Consider the following 13,027-nt stretch of genomic DNA (forward strand, 5'->3'; position numbering starts at 1 on the left):
TGAGTAATGCGCCAGCCGAGGGTGTGCGTACGGGCCACAGGGATTGCAATTCGGCCGGTGCTCAATTTTTCATGCAACACATGCCAAAACCTATAATACGAATTAATATTCACACGCGCGGCACTGGGTTGGCAAGGGTGTCAGCGGGGGTGCATGAGGGTAAAGTAAAGTAACAATAAAACCCTCCAAAAAGGCTCTCTCCAGGTTAGAATCTCAGCGCAAATAAGCAAGCAAGCAAGTAAGTAAGTTACAAGTAGTTCCAGACCGATCGTACCGTGACTTTTTCGCATCTTGTAGCCCAATTTGGCGTTAACATACGGATTAGCATATTTTTTTAATTAATCAAAGTACAATCGTTAATTAAAATGTCCGTTCTGATTCCGCGGCCGGCCCGGACAGCTCGGTGCCGTGTCGCTTTGTAAAGAAGGCACGAAATGAAACAAATAACGTCCTCATTACACAGCCTCGACCCTCCTCCTCCCGCGTTTGCTGACCAGCGGAAAGATTACGGTGGGCGCAAAACGAAACTTTACCTCTCCCACCTGCCACCCACAATCAGTTGGTGTCACACTACCGTGGGGAACTGGGAAAAAAACTGTCACCAGCCTATGGCGAGTTGCTGGAAAAGGGAGAAGAAAAAAAAACCATAAGAAACTGAACATCCTGAGGCAAGCAACAAGGGGGAAAAAATGTTATTAAAAAAGAAATCACTATCGCCAGTGATTGTGATAAGAAAAAAGTGTCTAAGAAGAGTGAAGAATGAAAAGGAAAAAAACACACACTCCAAACCTGCCAACACCATTTGTCAGGAACAGTCTCTCCCTCTTTCATGCCTCTTGACAAGGAAATGAAAATTAAAACAGTCGACGAACAGCACCACGGTGGACGCCGGCTGGATGAATTGCAAAGAGACAAAAAAAAAGAATCCCTTGCCACCCCCTGCTGCAAGCACTAAACACTACACACAAAGCACAAATAATTTTCTCGTGGCTTTTCTTTTTGCTCTGTTTGAGCTTTCTATCATCCAAGTAGCACAAGAAGTCCAGCCCCTCCGCTAAGATGTCAGTGAGCAAGAATAACAGCCCAATAGTAGGCCTTGAGCAGTGTGTGTGTGTGTGTCGAAAACAAACGACGAAACCTCCGGTTCCACCCCAGAGCCACTCCACCACCCTAACCCCGCGTGGGGTAAAACATAATATCGGGAAAATCTGTTTTTCAAACGCTAATGTATTTGCCTGTATTCATAATTTATCATCCAATAATGACCCATCGTTTTGCTTCGTACCAATGGGCCACACCGAATGGCGTACCTACTTGCGACTTTGGCGTTTGCAAGGCGCAAAGCGTTTTCCCTCCCCTGGACTTGATCGTTGTGCCATTCTCCACCATTTTGAGCTGCTGGTGCTGGTGCTGCGCCTTACCAATCAAAAGGCCACTTTCGTCCATTATTCAAATTCGATTTTCGATTTCGAACTCCATTCCGGGTTCTTTTCCGGCACGGCGACGACGTACCATTGCTGCTGCACAAGAAAAATGACATGCCACTCTGGCCCGCGATCACTCCTCATCCCCCCCTCGAAACACTTGGGCAAAGTTTCATTTGGAATTGACTTTTCCACCACCGCGTCTTTGCAGTGGCCTCCTGCGTGGCGGGAAGGGAACAGGGAAGGGCAAGAGGAGGGCAACAAAACGGCCGCTGCCAAACTGTCAATTGATGGAATTGATTTCGCTTTGGTGCAATTTTCATTTGCCGCCATTTCTTCGATCGCGGGGTCGGAAAGGAGGGTCAGAATGGTGGCGGTACATTTTTCCTTGGCAAATCTTATTTGTCCCACCAGTTTACCCGCACCCTTCCTTCGCCAAACCTTCGGAAATGGAAGCTTGATCAACGATAATTCTTCATTACATTCGCCGTACTGTGGCAGAGTGTACGTGTACGGTGGCGTTCGTTCCCCAGCGTGCCCCTGTCCTAATGCCCCCACCATCCATTTGGCGTTTTCTTTGGTTTGGCTTTTTTTTCGTTCGATAAGTGTTTGAAAGTTTTGGGTGAGGAAGTGTGTTTTTTTACCCCGTGCATTTCCAGGGCTCTCCAGGGACAGGAAGATGGAGGAACGGAACGTACGGTGACGATATTTGGTGACTTCCGTCAGCGAAATATGAATCGTGCCAATTATGAAATTAAAACACATTTATCATTTTTCCGGTTGTTTGTTTTTTGTTTTTCTTTCTTTCTTCCCTTTCATTTGGTAGCAGCGTCGGATGGATGAGGTGCTTTCTTTCTGCAGTCCGCATCATTTATAACCTGCTTGCTATTATAACAGTTTATTTACTTCTCCTTTGGTGTTTGGAAGTCGTAGATTTAGGTTGAGAAATGGATGGAAAAGAATCAAATATCTGAGTCATAATTTCATTGCCGTTATTGTATTAGAAGTACCAATAACTCCATACCGGGTTTAATCAAACTTTGACACATTTTGGTGGAAAATTTGTAACTTATTCGTGGGTCATAATAGGTTCCACCGTTTTCACTACTTTCTCCCACGTTTTAAGGCAATTTCAGATCCTGTATCGACAGCAAAACCTGGCTATCCATTGAATGGTAACATATTTTACATGATCACAATTGGAGAAGTGCTAGACTGCAAGATCGTGCTCTATCGACATGGAACAGGATGTAATCGGAAGGAGCAATGGCCAGGCTGTACAGTGGTACGAATAATACATCTAACTTCAGAGTTTCTTAGCGCGTATTAAGAGGTGGCGTTGTGGTAGTTACTCACTAGTGAACAAGCCGGCTTTCATTATCTCTTAGCTAAATGGGTCCCTATTTCCTCTATTTCGGATTGCTTTCATTGCTTTTAATTGATAGAAAATGTTTCAGATATCTTTCGTATCTTTTGTACCAGATATCTGTGTCTTCTTATATACTTTTTCAGAATCTTCCTGCTGCTGTTGCCTCCTCTGAACGGTTGCTGCTGAGGAACAAGTTGCTGAGCCCAACATTTGTCTAGCACATAAAACTCAATACAGGGTTTTCCAGGTGTTCTCATAGCTGTGGGACACTTTATTGACTCTTTCTTCGGTGAAATGAACTTAATGTAATGGGAATTGGACTCTAAAGCAACCTTGTTAGACAAATTCAATAGGCATTTCCAAGGAACCTGTCCAAAAAGGGTGCCATAGAGTCCAATTACCATCATATGAAGTTCACTTCCCATAAGAAAGAATCAAGGAAGTATGAGAACCCACAACTATGAGACCCCCTGGAAAACCCTGTATTATGTATGAAAGCTGGAGCTTACAAAAACCAGTGTTGTATCCAGTGTAGCAAAATGATCAACAACAGTGATTAAATGCTAAAGAGAGCGATTCAAAGCAATAATATTGTCTGATTATACAAACATTTAAATCCGACATCTGAACGCTACATCTTAACGCTGTCGCTAAACCTGATCTTCACCAATTCTATTAATGTATCTTGTATGTTTATCTAATCAGCTCTAGGTCTCTTGTGACCGATTTGGACCTCAACTCGCCTTAATCGTTATTAAACAATCGGAAGTAGTCCTGCCCAGGATCGAATAACATAATTCGCATTCTCTCTTTTTTATTGTGCCTTAGTTTTGATTAACCCTAATTAAAGTACATCATTTTCCCCGTTTTGTTCAACTTGAACCTTCTGCTGGAGTTGTTGCGATGCGTTAAATAGTCTACAGACTCTCCACTTCTCAACATGATACACCGCGACAGCTCACTGTACCGTGGATGGCTCCTCAGCTGTGAACCACCATCCAACAACCGTTCCGAGACACCGACGATACGAGCACACTCTTGCTGTATCTGTTCCAGCTCCAGTACAGTTGCGGGCAGTTTCGGGGCATCAGCGTTGATATTACCGTAGCAGTGATAGAAACATCGAAATACCTCGTACAATGTTCCCATCACCCCACTATACGGTTGGCTATCCTCGGAACTATCCACAAGCGGTGGAACTTTCACTCTCAGCAAACACGCATTCGTTCGATTGACGTACAGTGTGTCAGTTTTGTCGGGGTGGAAAAATTGCCCCATCGCTTTCAGTCGCAACACGTTCTGGGTTGGATCGTAGATGCGCAGGTTGAGCATGATGCAGAAGATCAGTTGCTTCGACGTCTGATTGTCCCGGTATCGATGGGAAAGGTATCGTCCGGGTGATTCGACGCGTAGATACTGGAGACAGTCAGACTGTGCTTCGGACCAGCTTTTGGTCACAATGTGGTGTTTTATTCCGTACACTGTAAGCAGTAAACTAGCGCTGCTTAGAAGCACCAACAGTAAACGATCCATGAGTACAACGCACGTTCTTAGTAAGCTGATGAGAGCAAGACACACGACTCAGTGGTGTGTTGGTGCCACAGCACGCACTCTTATATGCGAATTCTAACACAACTTGTGGAGGTTGCGGTGGGTTTTCTACGAAAGGTAACAAACGCCGGAGACCGTGGATGATTTGATAACATTTGAGGTTGGGTTATTTACTTCATAGTAATTCTTCGAAACACGCACTTCATGATTTCTATTTGTGTTTACAACATGACAAATTTAGTAGTAATTGATAGCACTTTATATTTCAAATGCAGAAATATTATTTATGTTCAAATGTGTAAATCTGAAGCAAAATATATTTATTTTGACATTAAACTAACTCCAATATCTGGAGTACTCCGGCTGGCACATCAGTGTCATTAATCGATTGTTTGTCTGTAAAATTTTTAATAACTTTATATGGTGTTTGAGAGTGTTTAATATCGAACTTGAATAATGGTGATTATAGTTATGATGAGAGTTGTCATCTAATACAGCTAAAATATACCTTTGGACTGGTTTCATGATTTATTTGCTGTTTTCCAAAGAAATCCAATATGATTAAGACACAACTATTGAGTTAATAATCTAAAAACTGTTGGAAAATGTAGCAAAACCTAGGGAACTGTGTATGAGTACAGTTTGAACGCTATTAGCAAACTCACGACGGACATGGCGTTATATATTGACCATGGAAGACTGCTGTGTAGTAGTGATGGGTAAAGTTGTCAAAATCCGGAGTAGACTCCGATCCGACTCCGATTAATTCGGAATCGACTCCGAAAGGTAGGTCCGCCCTGCATCATCCGGAAGTCGTTCGGAATCGTCCAGAATCGCCGGAAGTCGCCCGAAGTCGTTCGGAGTCGTCCGGAGTCGTCTGGATTCATCCGGAATCGGCTACAGACAGCGTCATCCAGAGTCGTCTGGAGTCGACCGAGGTTGGCCTTCGAAAAAATGGCCTGTATGAGAAGTGCATGCGCTAAGTGAAAGACAAAAAAAACACAACGAATGAAATGTCTAATCACAAGTTCAAAGGCTCCTGTTGACTTCGACCAACTCAGATTCCGGTCCACTCCGAATGGCTCCGGATGACTCCGACTCCGATCGACTTTGAACGACTCAGAACAACTCCGAACGACTCCGAATGACTCCGACGACTCCGGACGACTCCGAACGACTCCGGACGACTCCGACTTCGGACGACTCCGACTCCGGACGACTCGGAACGACTCTGGAAGGCTCCGGACGACTCCGGGTGGATCTAGTTGTTCCATTTTGCCGAAATCGGACTAACAATAGTTGAAGTCGGATCGGAGTCGTGGGTGCGACTCAGAGAGCACATCACCAGTGGTGGATTAAAGGTTGGGAGATTGAACAGTAAACTTGAAATGCCGTCGGGGGCCCCTACGATGATTCGCCAGCCTCGGGGCCCCAACGTCCATCCTTCCGGGGCCCTTGTCTGTAGTACTCTGTCCATACGGCAATCTACGGGGCCCCTAAATCGGCGGTGCCCCAGGCGACAGCCTAGTCCGCCTACCGTTAGATCCGCTACTGCACATCACTACGGTGTACTACAAAAATAATAAATAAATATAAAATTCTTGCTGTGTAAAATCATCCACAAAAGCTAAAAGAAGAACAAAATTGTCTAAAAATGGACCAAAAACATACAGATGTTTAAACAAAAATCGAAGTACAACAAACAACTCTAGCAATTGGCAGTATTAGCATATCATGCAAAACCTCAAAAAGTCGTCCTTTTTCACAGTTATGTGTTTTACACTTCACTTTTTCTTCTTCTTGCAATGCACGTGGCAACAACACCTTTTGCAATAGTAATCATCAGCAGAGCAGACAGTAAGAGCATCGGATCATTTATTCTAATCACCAGCATTAAAGGTAGCTTAGTCGTTCCGTACCCGTACCCGTTGTGTGTTTGCAATCGAAGAAATATAAAACTCATTATACAGACAACCAGCAGCAGAGTAGGTAGTAGTAGTAGTAGTAGCAGTACAGGAGGAACAACAAAAAAACAGCACCGAATCTCACCTTTGGCCGACAAACGACACAAGCACGGCGCTGTGGAGTTGTTACCGGCCAACGGGCCATGGCATGGCACAGGCATGGCATACACAACCGAACCGAAAAGTGGTTGTTATTTCTGTATTTTTTCTCTTCATTTTTGAACCAGTTTTAGCTGCTCTAACTTCAGTTTGGACTACTATAGCAAAGGGGGGGGGGGGGGGCAAGCGACCGCCGGTGGGGCACCTCCTAGGGGCGCTGGACGGTGGCTAATTTGGTTGTGCCACACTGCACTAAACACCGGTTCGGTTTTCGCACTAAAACAAATGGTTTGATCATTTAAATTTATCAAAAATAGTTTTGCCACCCTCTAACAGGGGCCTTCAAGGGGGGGGGGGGGGGGAGGCCTCACACAAACTACAATCTAATGCGTCGTTGTTGTCGTGGGACAACGGGGGCGGGGTGGGGGGGAGAGGATGGGGTACAGTTTGAAGTCGACATTTTTCTGCTTCACAAAATTTGTCGCATTTATTTCGAGGGGGGTTGGGTTGAGTGGAGAAAGGTTCCGTTTTAGAAAATGCAACTGCTATTAGTGGGTGGGTGGAGCGGGTGGGCGGTTTGCATCACATCAATCTAATTGCATCGGTCTGTCGGCATTTCGATTGATTTGCATTCATATGGGGGCGATTGGGGCGTAATGATTGATGCAAATGCACTGGCGAAAGAATGCAAACACACAATTGTGCAGCATAACTTTGATTTAAACGGTTTCTAGCAGTGTTTGTAGCCTTCTAAAGTAATGGAATTAGATGGTGTGTGATTTTTAAACGATTTCACAGGAACAGTAGTGTACTTAAGTGTATCTTTTCAGCAGTATTTAATTAAAGGAAATTCAATTTCGTAACGAAAAATTAAAAAAAATTTAAGAATAAATTCGTAACGAAAAATTACACTTCATTCAAAACAAGACGGCAAACAAACAACCAAAACGGCAAACATATTTCACTCCCACATCCCCTCCCCCCAGCATCTTTCCCCTCATTTGTGATTTGTATAGTATTTTAATTGGATAATTAAAGTGGTGTAAACTAAACTTGTAAACAACCGCTTACACACTGTGCTGCGATATGCACCGAAATCCGCCCGGCGCCTGTAAACAAGGGCCGCCTCTCATACTCACTCCTTCCCATTTGCCACGTGCCGGTCACGTGGCGCAGGATGCTGCAATGCGCTGGAAACGCTCTTGCCCAGCAAGTCACCAAGAGGAACGGGAGGAAGTCGACTTGAAACTAAATTAACCGAAACCTCGACCACCACCATCGAACAAAACAAGAGCAAGTGTTTTTCACCCAAGTGAGTGGTGAGCATAAGTAAAACGGGGGATGTTGTTGGTTGCTTCACAACTGCCCACCCACCCACCCGTGGGTCGTTGCATTGTCGCGTGTTTGGTCGTTACGCTGCCGGGTGTCGTAAATCTGCATCAACAACACATTAGAAGAATCTAGCTAGCCTCCGTGCGCCCAAACCTCTCTAACCACAAACTGTGCTTTGCTACCCCGTTTTGGGCAAACAAATTAGGCACGCCGAAAAACACATACACACACACACCAGCACGCACGCCAAACCGCCACACGCGTAAAACGTTGCGCCATCAAATGGCGCGCAAGCAAGCAAGAGGCGGCGCAAAACAAACAGACATTTGCGCAAGCAAAGGGCGAGCTATTAGACAACAACCATTCAACGGGAGAGAGAGGATGAATAAACTTAATTAAATTATAAACACACTTTCAAGCACATTTTCACACACACACACACTAGCACACACACATCGAACATGTTCGAAAGAGTTTTGCGTAGCTTCTTCTGATTCCGATATTCCCTTGACCACGTGGCACTGCACTCGGGTTGGACACTTTACCGTCTTGGTTCTACCCCTTCCTCTATCTCTCTGTCTCTTCTTGCAAGACGCACAGCATACATCATGGCTAAAAAAGTGGTTTAGGTATTACAGCAAAAAACGACTTGGCAGCTAGAGCCGGTGTTAATGCATTCGTCGCAAATTGGAATTTATTTTCTCCGCCTTGGCTCATACTTGTAATGAAACCACACATGGGGTGAGAGCTTTTTGAGGACATTATTCCCGATCGCCGGGAGAACAATCCGGAACCGTGGTTTGTGGTTTTTTTTTTCTTTTTTCTTTCTTGCAGCACACTGGCCAGTACAGGATATATATGAAAAGGCGCCTTCGAAATGGGATCTTAATTTATGATCGGTTTTTACTGTTGGAAAATGTCTAAAATCTATAACGTAGACGACCCTTTTGGGGGGGGGGGTGATTGCAAATTAGTGTCCATTATCGAAATGGTGGACCATTGCGGGGCGGATATTGGTGGAAGGAAAGCGGTGCAGAATGTGGTTGAAAATTGCGACACTGGAAAGAAATTAGTGAAATGAATCTTGGCTCGTTGGAATGTTTTTTTCTTCTTGCATGTTAAGGTATGGAGGGAAGTCATGTGCATGAATTGGATGTAAATAAATTGTGCTATAAAGCTAAACCACCAACACTAAAAACGTGTCTTGCAACAAACTACAAACGTCTGAGTGCTTTGTTTTAAAATACATTTGAAAAACTCAATTGTTTTATGTTTTAGTACAAAAAAACATGTTCTAACGAAGCCAAAACGATGTCTTCCGACAGCACACACACACACACACACAATGGGCCCGTTTCTACACCTCATCAAAATGTACATACATGATCAAATGCTGTTCAATATATTCAGCAACAATATTTATTATGTCGTGCTGGGCAATATCATGCCCGAATGGCGGATTACACACACACATACACACACACAAACACACAGCCACACGTGCGCACCACCACTCTACCTGTGGGCGCATAAATATATATGCTTGCCGTGTGGGGGGTTTCGGTAGTCACGGCAACATCCCGTTTACACCGTTTGCAAACATGCCGGTGTGCTTTTCCTTGCTGGCGCTTGCTTCGATTCCGATGCCGAAGTCGACGCCAAATCCCTCCGCTGGGGGCTTTCGCAATGGTAGCGTGGCTAGCAAAGGGGGGGATGATGGTGTATATTTTCTTTGAGGTATAAATTATGCTTCGAGTCGTTTCTCGACTAACCGAAAACAGGGTTTTTTTTGTGTTGTTTCCCTTGTATTATCGTTAAATGTAAGCGCTGGGAGTGAAATGGGTCGATTAGGGTGAGAAAAATGTTCACCTTTCGCCGCCGTGCCGCCAGGTGGTGCGTGGCTGATCGCGTTGAACATTAGAACATTGCTCGCTAGAAAAAGGCAGGAGACTGAAATGGGCAACGGAATAATCATGGCTGCGAGTGGCGTGTTAACATGGTGAGGTTTCCCCACAGTTTCCTTTTTCACTTGATCGTACTAGCGTAAATTGCTTTGGTCCTCCGAGACCCTCCTGGTGGGGTATGACTCACGACAGACGCTGTCCTTCGTGTCCTTCTGGCCTTTTGTGTCCATCTGTCCTTTGTCCGTGTCAGGATATCCGGTTCGTCGCCAACCTCTCCAAGACCGGCTGATGCAATACTAATATCCTTCGTGTTTACTATATCTCGCATCTCGCGTGTTATCAATGTTCTTTGGATCTGAGCAGTTAGTTGATGGAATTTTATTGACTAATGTGTCCCCAGATGCAGCCGCAGTTGCAGCATTGTTTTAGGTTCCAACTCTTTTCAAGATAGTAGCTTAATCTGTTAGGCCGGTCTCGTAGTACAGTCGTCAACTCGTACGACTTAACAACATGCCCATCATGGGTTCAAGCTCCAAATAGACCGTGCCGCCATACGTAGGATTGACTATTATCTTGCTATGGGGGGAAATCAATTAGTCACTGAAAGCCAAACCCACAAGAGGTAAAGGCAGGCCTTGACCGACAACGGTTGTTGAGCCAAAGAAGACGAAGAAGAGCTTAATCTGTAGCTAAAATAGGAATAATTCTACGATCTTTTATGCAATGATATTAAAGCATTTGAGGGAATTCTGGTATCGCTTGGTGCGAGCTTTATATTAAAAGGGTTCACAATAATGTGACCAGTAAAAGCGTGGCTATTTAAAAAAAATGTGAAAGCAATCACGAATGTCATCTACAACCAGCTCGAACCAAGACACACAGCTCGCTCGTTGTAAACTCTTCACTCATGTTCAAACGCTTTTCATTTTCTATACACTTGTCCTAAGATTATCATCAAGTCTTGTAATAATCGGTGTCTGAAGAATGGCGCTTTACAAACACAATAAAATTATACGTGCAGGTAAAGCTTCTACTGCCCTTGTTCCTGTTTCAGCGGCATGCACTCCGCTTTCATGTGCGCCCGCTGCCGGTGTTTGATCAGCGTGCTGGAATCGATGAACCGCATACCGCACGGTTCGCACTGGTACGGCTTCTCCCCGGTGTGTATCCGCCGGTGGATCACCAGCGTGGTGTTGCGCTTGAACGTTTTCGCGCAAAACTCGCACGCAAACTGCTTCTCGTCACTGTGCACGAGCGCGTGCCGGTCCAGGCTGTGCTTGTGGATGAACGTCTTGTCGCACACCGCGCACCGATAGGCCGGCATACCCAGGTGCTTCGTTTCGTGGTCCTTCAGCGTCAGCTTCTTCTCGAACTTCTGCCCACAGTGCGAGCAAACGTACAGCGTCTTGTTCTCCCGGTGGCTGTTGTAATGGTGCTTGCGCAGCTTGAACTCGGTCGAAAACTTGCGCGGACACTGGTCGCACTGGAACAGCTCGAGCGCGAGCGAATGCTCCTCCGTCAGATGGCGCAGCAGCTGATGGTCGACGCGGAACTCTTTGTCGCAGATTTTGCACACCGTTTCCTTCGGTTTCTTTAGCTCCTTCGGTTTGATGGCTGGCTGCCGGCGGTGATACCGTCGGTGCAGGACGGACTTTTCGAACGAGGTAAACTTCTTCGTACAGACGTCACAGGGAAACAGGGGAAACCGTAGCTCGGAATGGTCCCGCTCGAAGTGCCGCGCCAGATAGGAGTTGCTGACAAACTTCCGATCGCACACCTGACAGTAGAGTAGATTTTTGTTCTGCGGCTCCTTGCTGCATTGGTCGCCGCCTCTAGGGGAGGTCGGAATTTCTTGCCCATGTCTACGCATGTACTTGCGCTTTGGTCCGCGTTCCTTGACGCCGGCACAGCTTCCCGACCGTAGATGGCGCTTCAGATGGGAGGACTGTGTGAACTGACGGCCGCAAGCCTTGCACTTTAGCTTGCCCCGCAGCTGGGCCGCATGTTGCCGCTTGTGTGTGTTCAGGTGGGACAGCACCTCGAACTCCGCCGGGCAGTACAGGCACCGGTAGGTGTTGCAGTCTTTGTTGTGGTTCTCCAGCTGCCGCTCGGAGCTGTACTTGCGCGGGCAGTACATGCAAACGAACGGATACTCGTGCGAGATCAGATGCTGATTTACCTCGTCGATTGTGCGATAGTACTGCAAACATTTGTCGCAGTGAAATGGGAGCAATTTAAGATGCACCGTCCCCAGGTGCTCTTGCAGTTCACTCTCCGATTCCAGCGTTTCCATGCAGATGTAGCATCGGCTGACCGTTTCGTCGTAATAACAGTCGTCCTGTTGTTGCTCGTGCTGCTGTTTTTGCTCCCCATCCTCACTGTCTGCAATCTCGTACAGCTGGTGCTCAATTTGGTCGTCCGATTCGTCCCCTGCCGCAATCCCGTCTTCCTCTGGTTCCATGATGTGTTCCTCTACCATTTCGCTCTCATGTTCACCCTCCAGCGTATCCTTGTCCTCTTCTATGATCTCACCCTCGTCGAGTTCCGTTTCGTCCAGCGTTAGCTCCTCGTACACCAGCTCCTCCACCAGATGGTCCTCCTCTTCGTTCTCTTCCTGTTTGATGACGGCGCCACACTGTTCAGTTCCAGCCTCTGCTTTCAGCAACATGTCCGGTGGCAGTATCTCCACTTCCGTTTTCTCTATCACCATTCCCTCGATGACGTAGCCAGAGTTGACGTTGCTCTCCTCTGTTTTGGACAATTTCTTTTTACTACTACCACCCGCCCCATCGGCTTGCATGTGTATTCGCTTGTATTGCCTGCGGAAGATGAAGAAAAGGATTGTGTTATTAAACGCAACCAACTAAACCCACCCATCCGGCTTACGTACGTCCACAGCACATCGAAAATACGATTTCTCTCATCGAAATGGGCGCGTAATTTTTCAATCAACCGAACCTGCATGACACAATCATCACATACGTTCTGGAACGGCCAATTGTCGGTGATCTAAAATAAACAGAAACCAAATAAAGGTTTTGATGTGGCAGGAACTCTGGAAGAATTTCGCCGTGTACTCACGTCTATCTTGAGGAAGCAATCGATGACGTTGATAAGCTCCGTTTCCGACAGAGCGCATTCGAGAGGGATCAGTTCTTCCTTGTGCTCTAAACACAAGCGGCAGGTGCCGTTCGATAGCTCGTACGTTGGCCCAGTTTCCGGCGGCATTTTGGGCAGGGAAAATTACGTCCGCGGCGTTATAATGCGGGTAGTTTGGAGAATTTGGACGCTGTTCGTGTTTGGCGAATAAAAACAACAAGCTCGCAGCTGTCACAACAACAATATCGATTTGACAGCTTGGACCAAGATTTGTATACCCGAACA

At 46.1% G+C, this 13,027-nt stretch overlaps 2 protein-coding genes across 2 annotated transcripts; both read right to left on the reverse strand.

Moving 5' to 3' along the window:
• Window positions 1–2,207: 2,207 nt before the first annotated feature.
• LOC11175636 (general odorant-binding protein 69) lies at window positions 2,208–4,462 on the reverse strand. The gene has a single exon (XM_061647650.1). The coding sequence runs from the start codon at window positions 4,324–4,326 to the stop codon at window positions 3,634–3,636; it is 693 nt and encodes a 230-aa protein (XP_061503634.1). The 5' UTR covers window positions 4,327–4,462; the 3' UTR covers window positions 2,208–3,633.
• A 5,928-nt stretch (window positions 4,463–10,390) lies between these two features.
• On the reverse strand, window positions 10,391–12,994 carry LOC1273528 (zinc finger protein 708). The gene is made up of 3 exons (XM_312512.6): window positions 12,725–12,994; window positions 12,534–12,652; window positions 10,391–12,462 (listed from the first exon to the last, which is right to left on the reverse strand). The coding sequence occupies exons 1-3, from the start codon at window positions 12,869–12,871 to the stop codon at window positions 10,674–10,676; spliced, it is 2,055 nt and encodes a 684-aa protein (XP_312512.6). The 5' UTR covers window positions 12,872–12,994; the 3' UTR covers window positions 10,391–10,673.
• Window positions 12,995–13,027: the final 33 nt, after the last annotated feature.

The sequence above is a fragment of the Anopheles gambiae genome, chromosome 2 (genome assembly GCF_943734735.2).
Source record: "Anopheles gambiae chromosome 2, idAnoGambNW_F1_1, whole genome shotgun sequence".
NCBI lineage: Eukaryota > Metazoa > Arthropoda > Insecta > Diptera > Culicidae > Anopheles > Anopheles gambiae.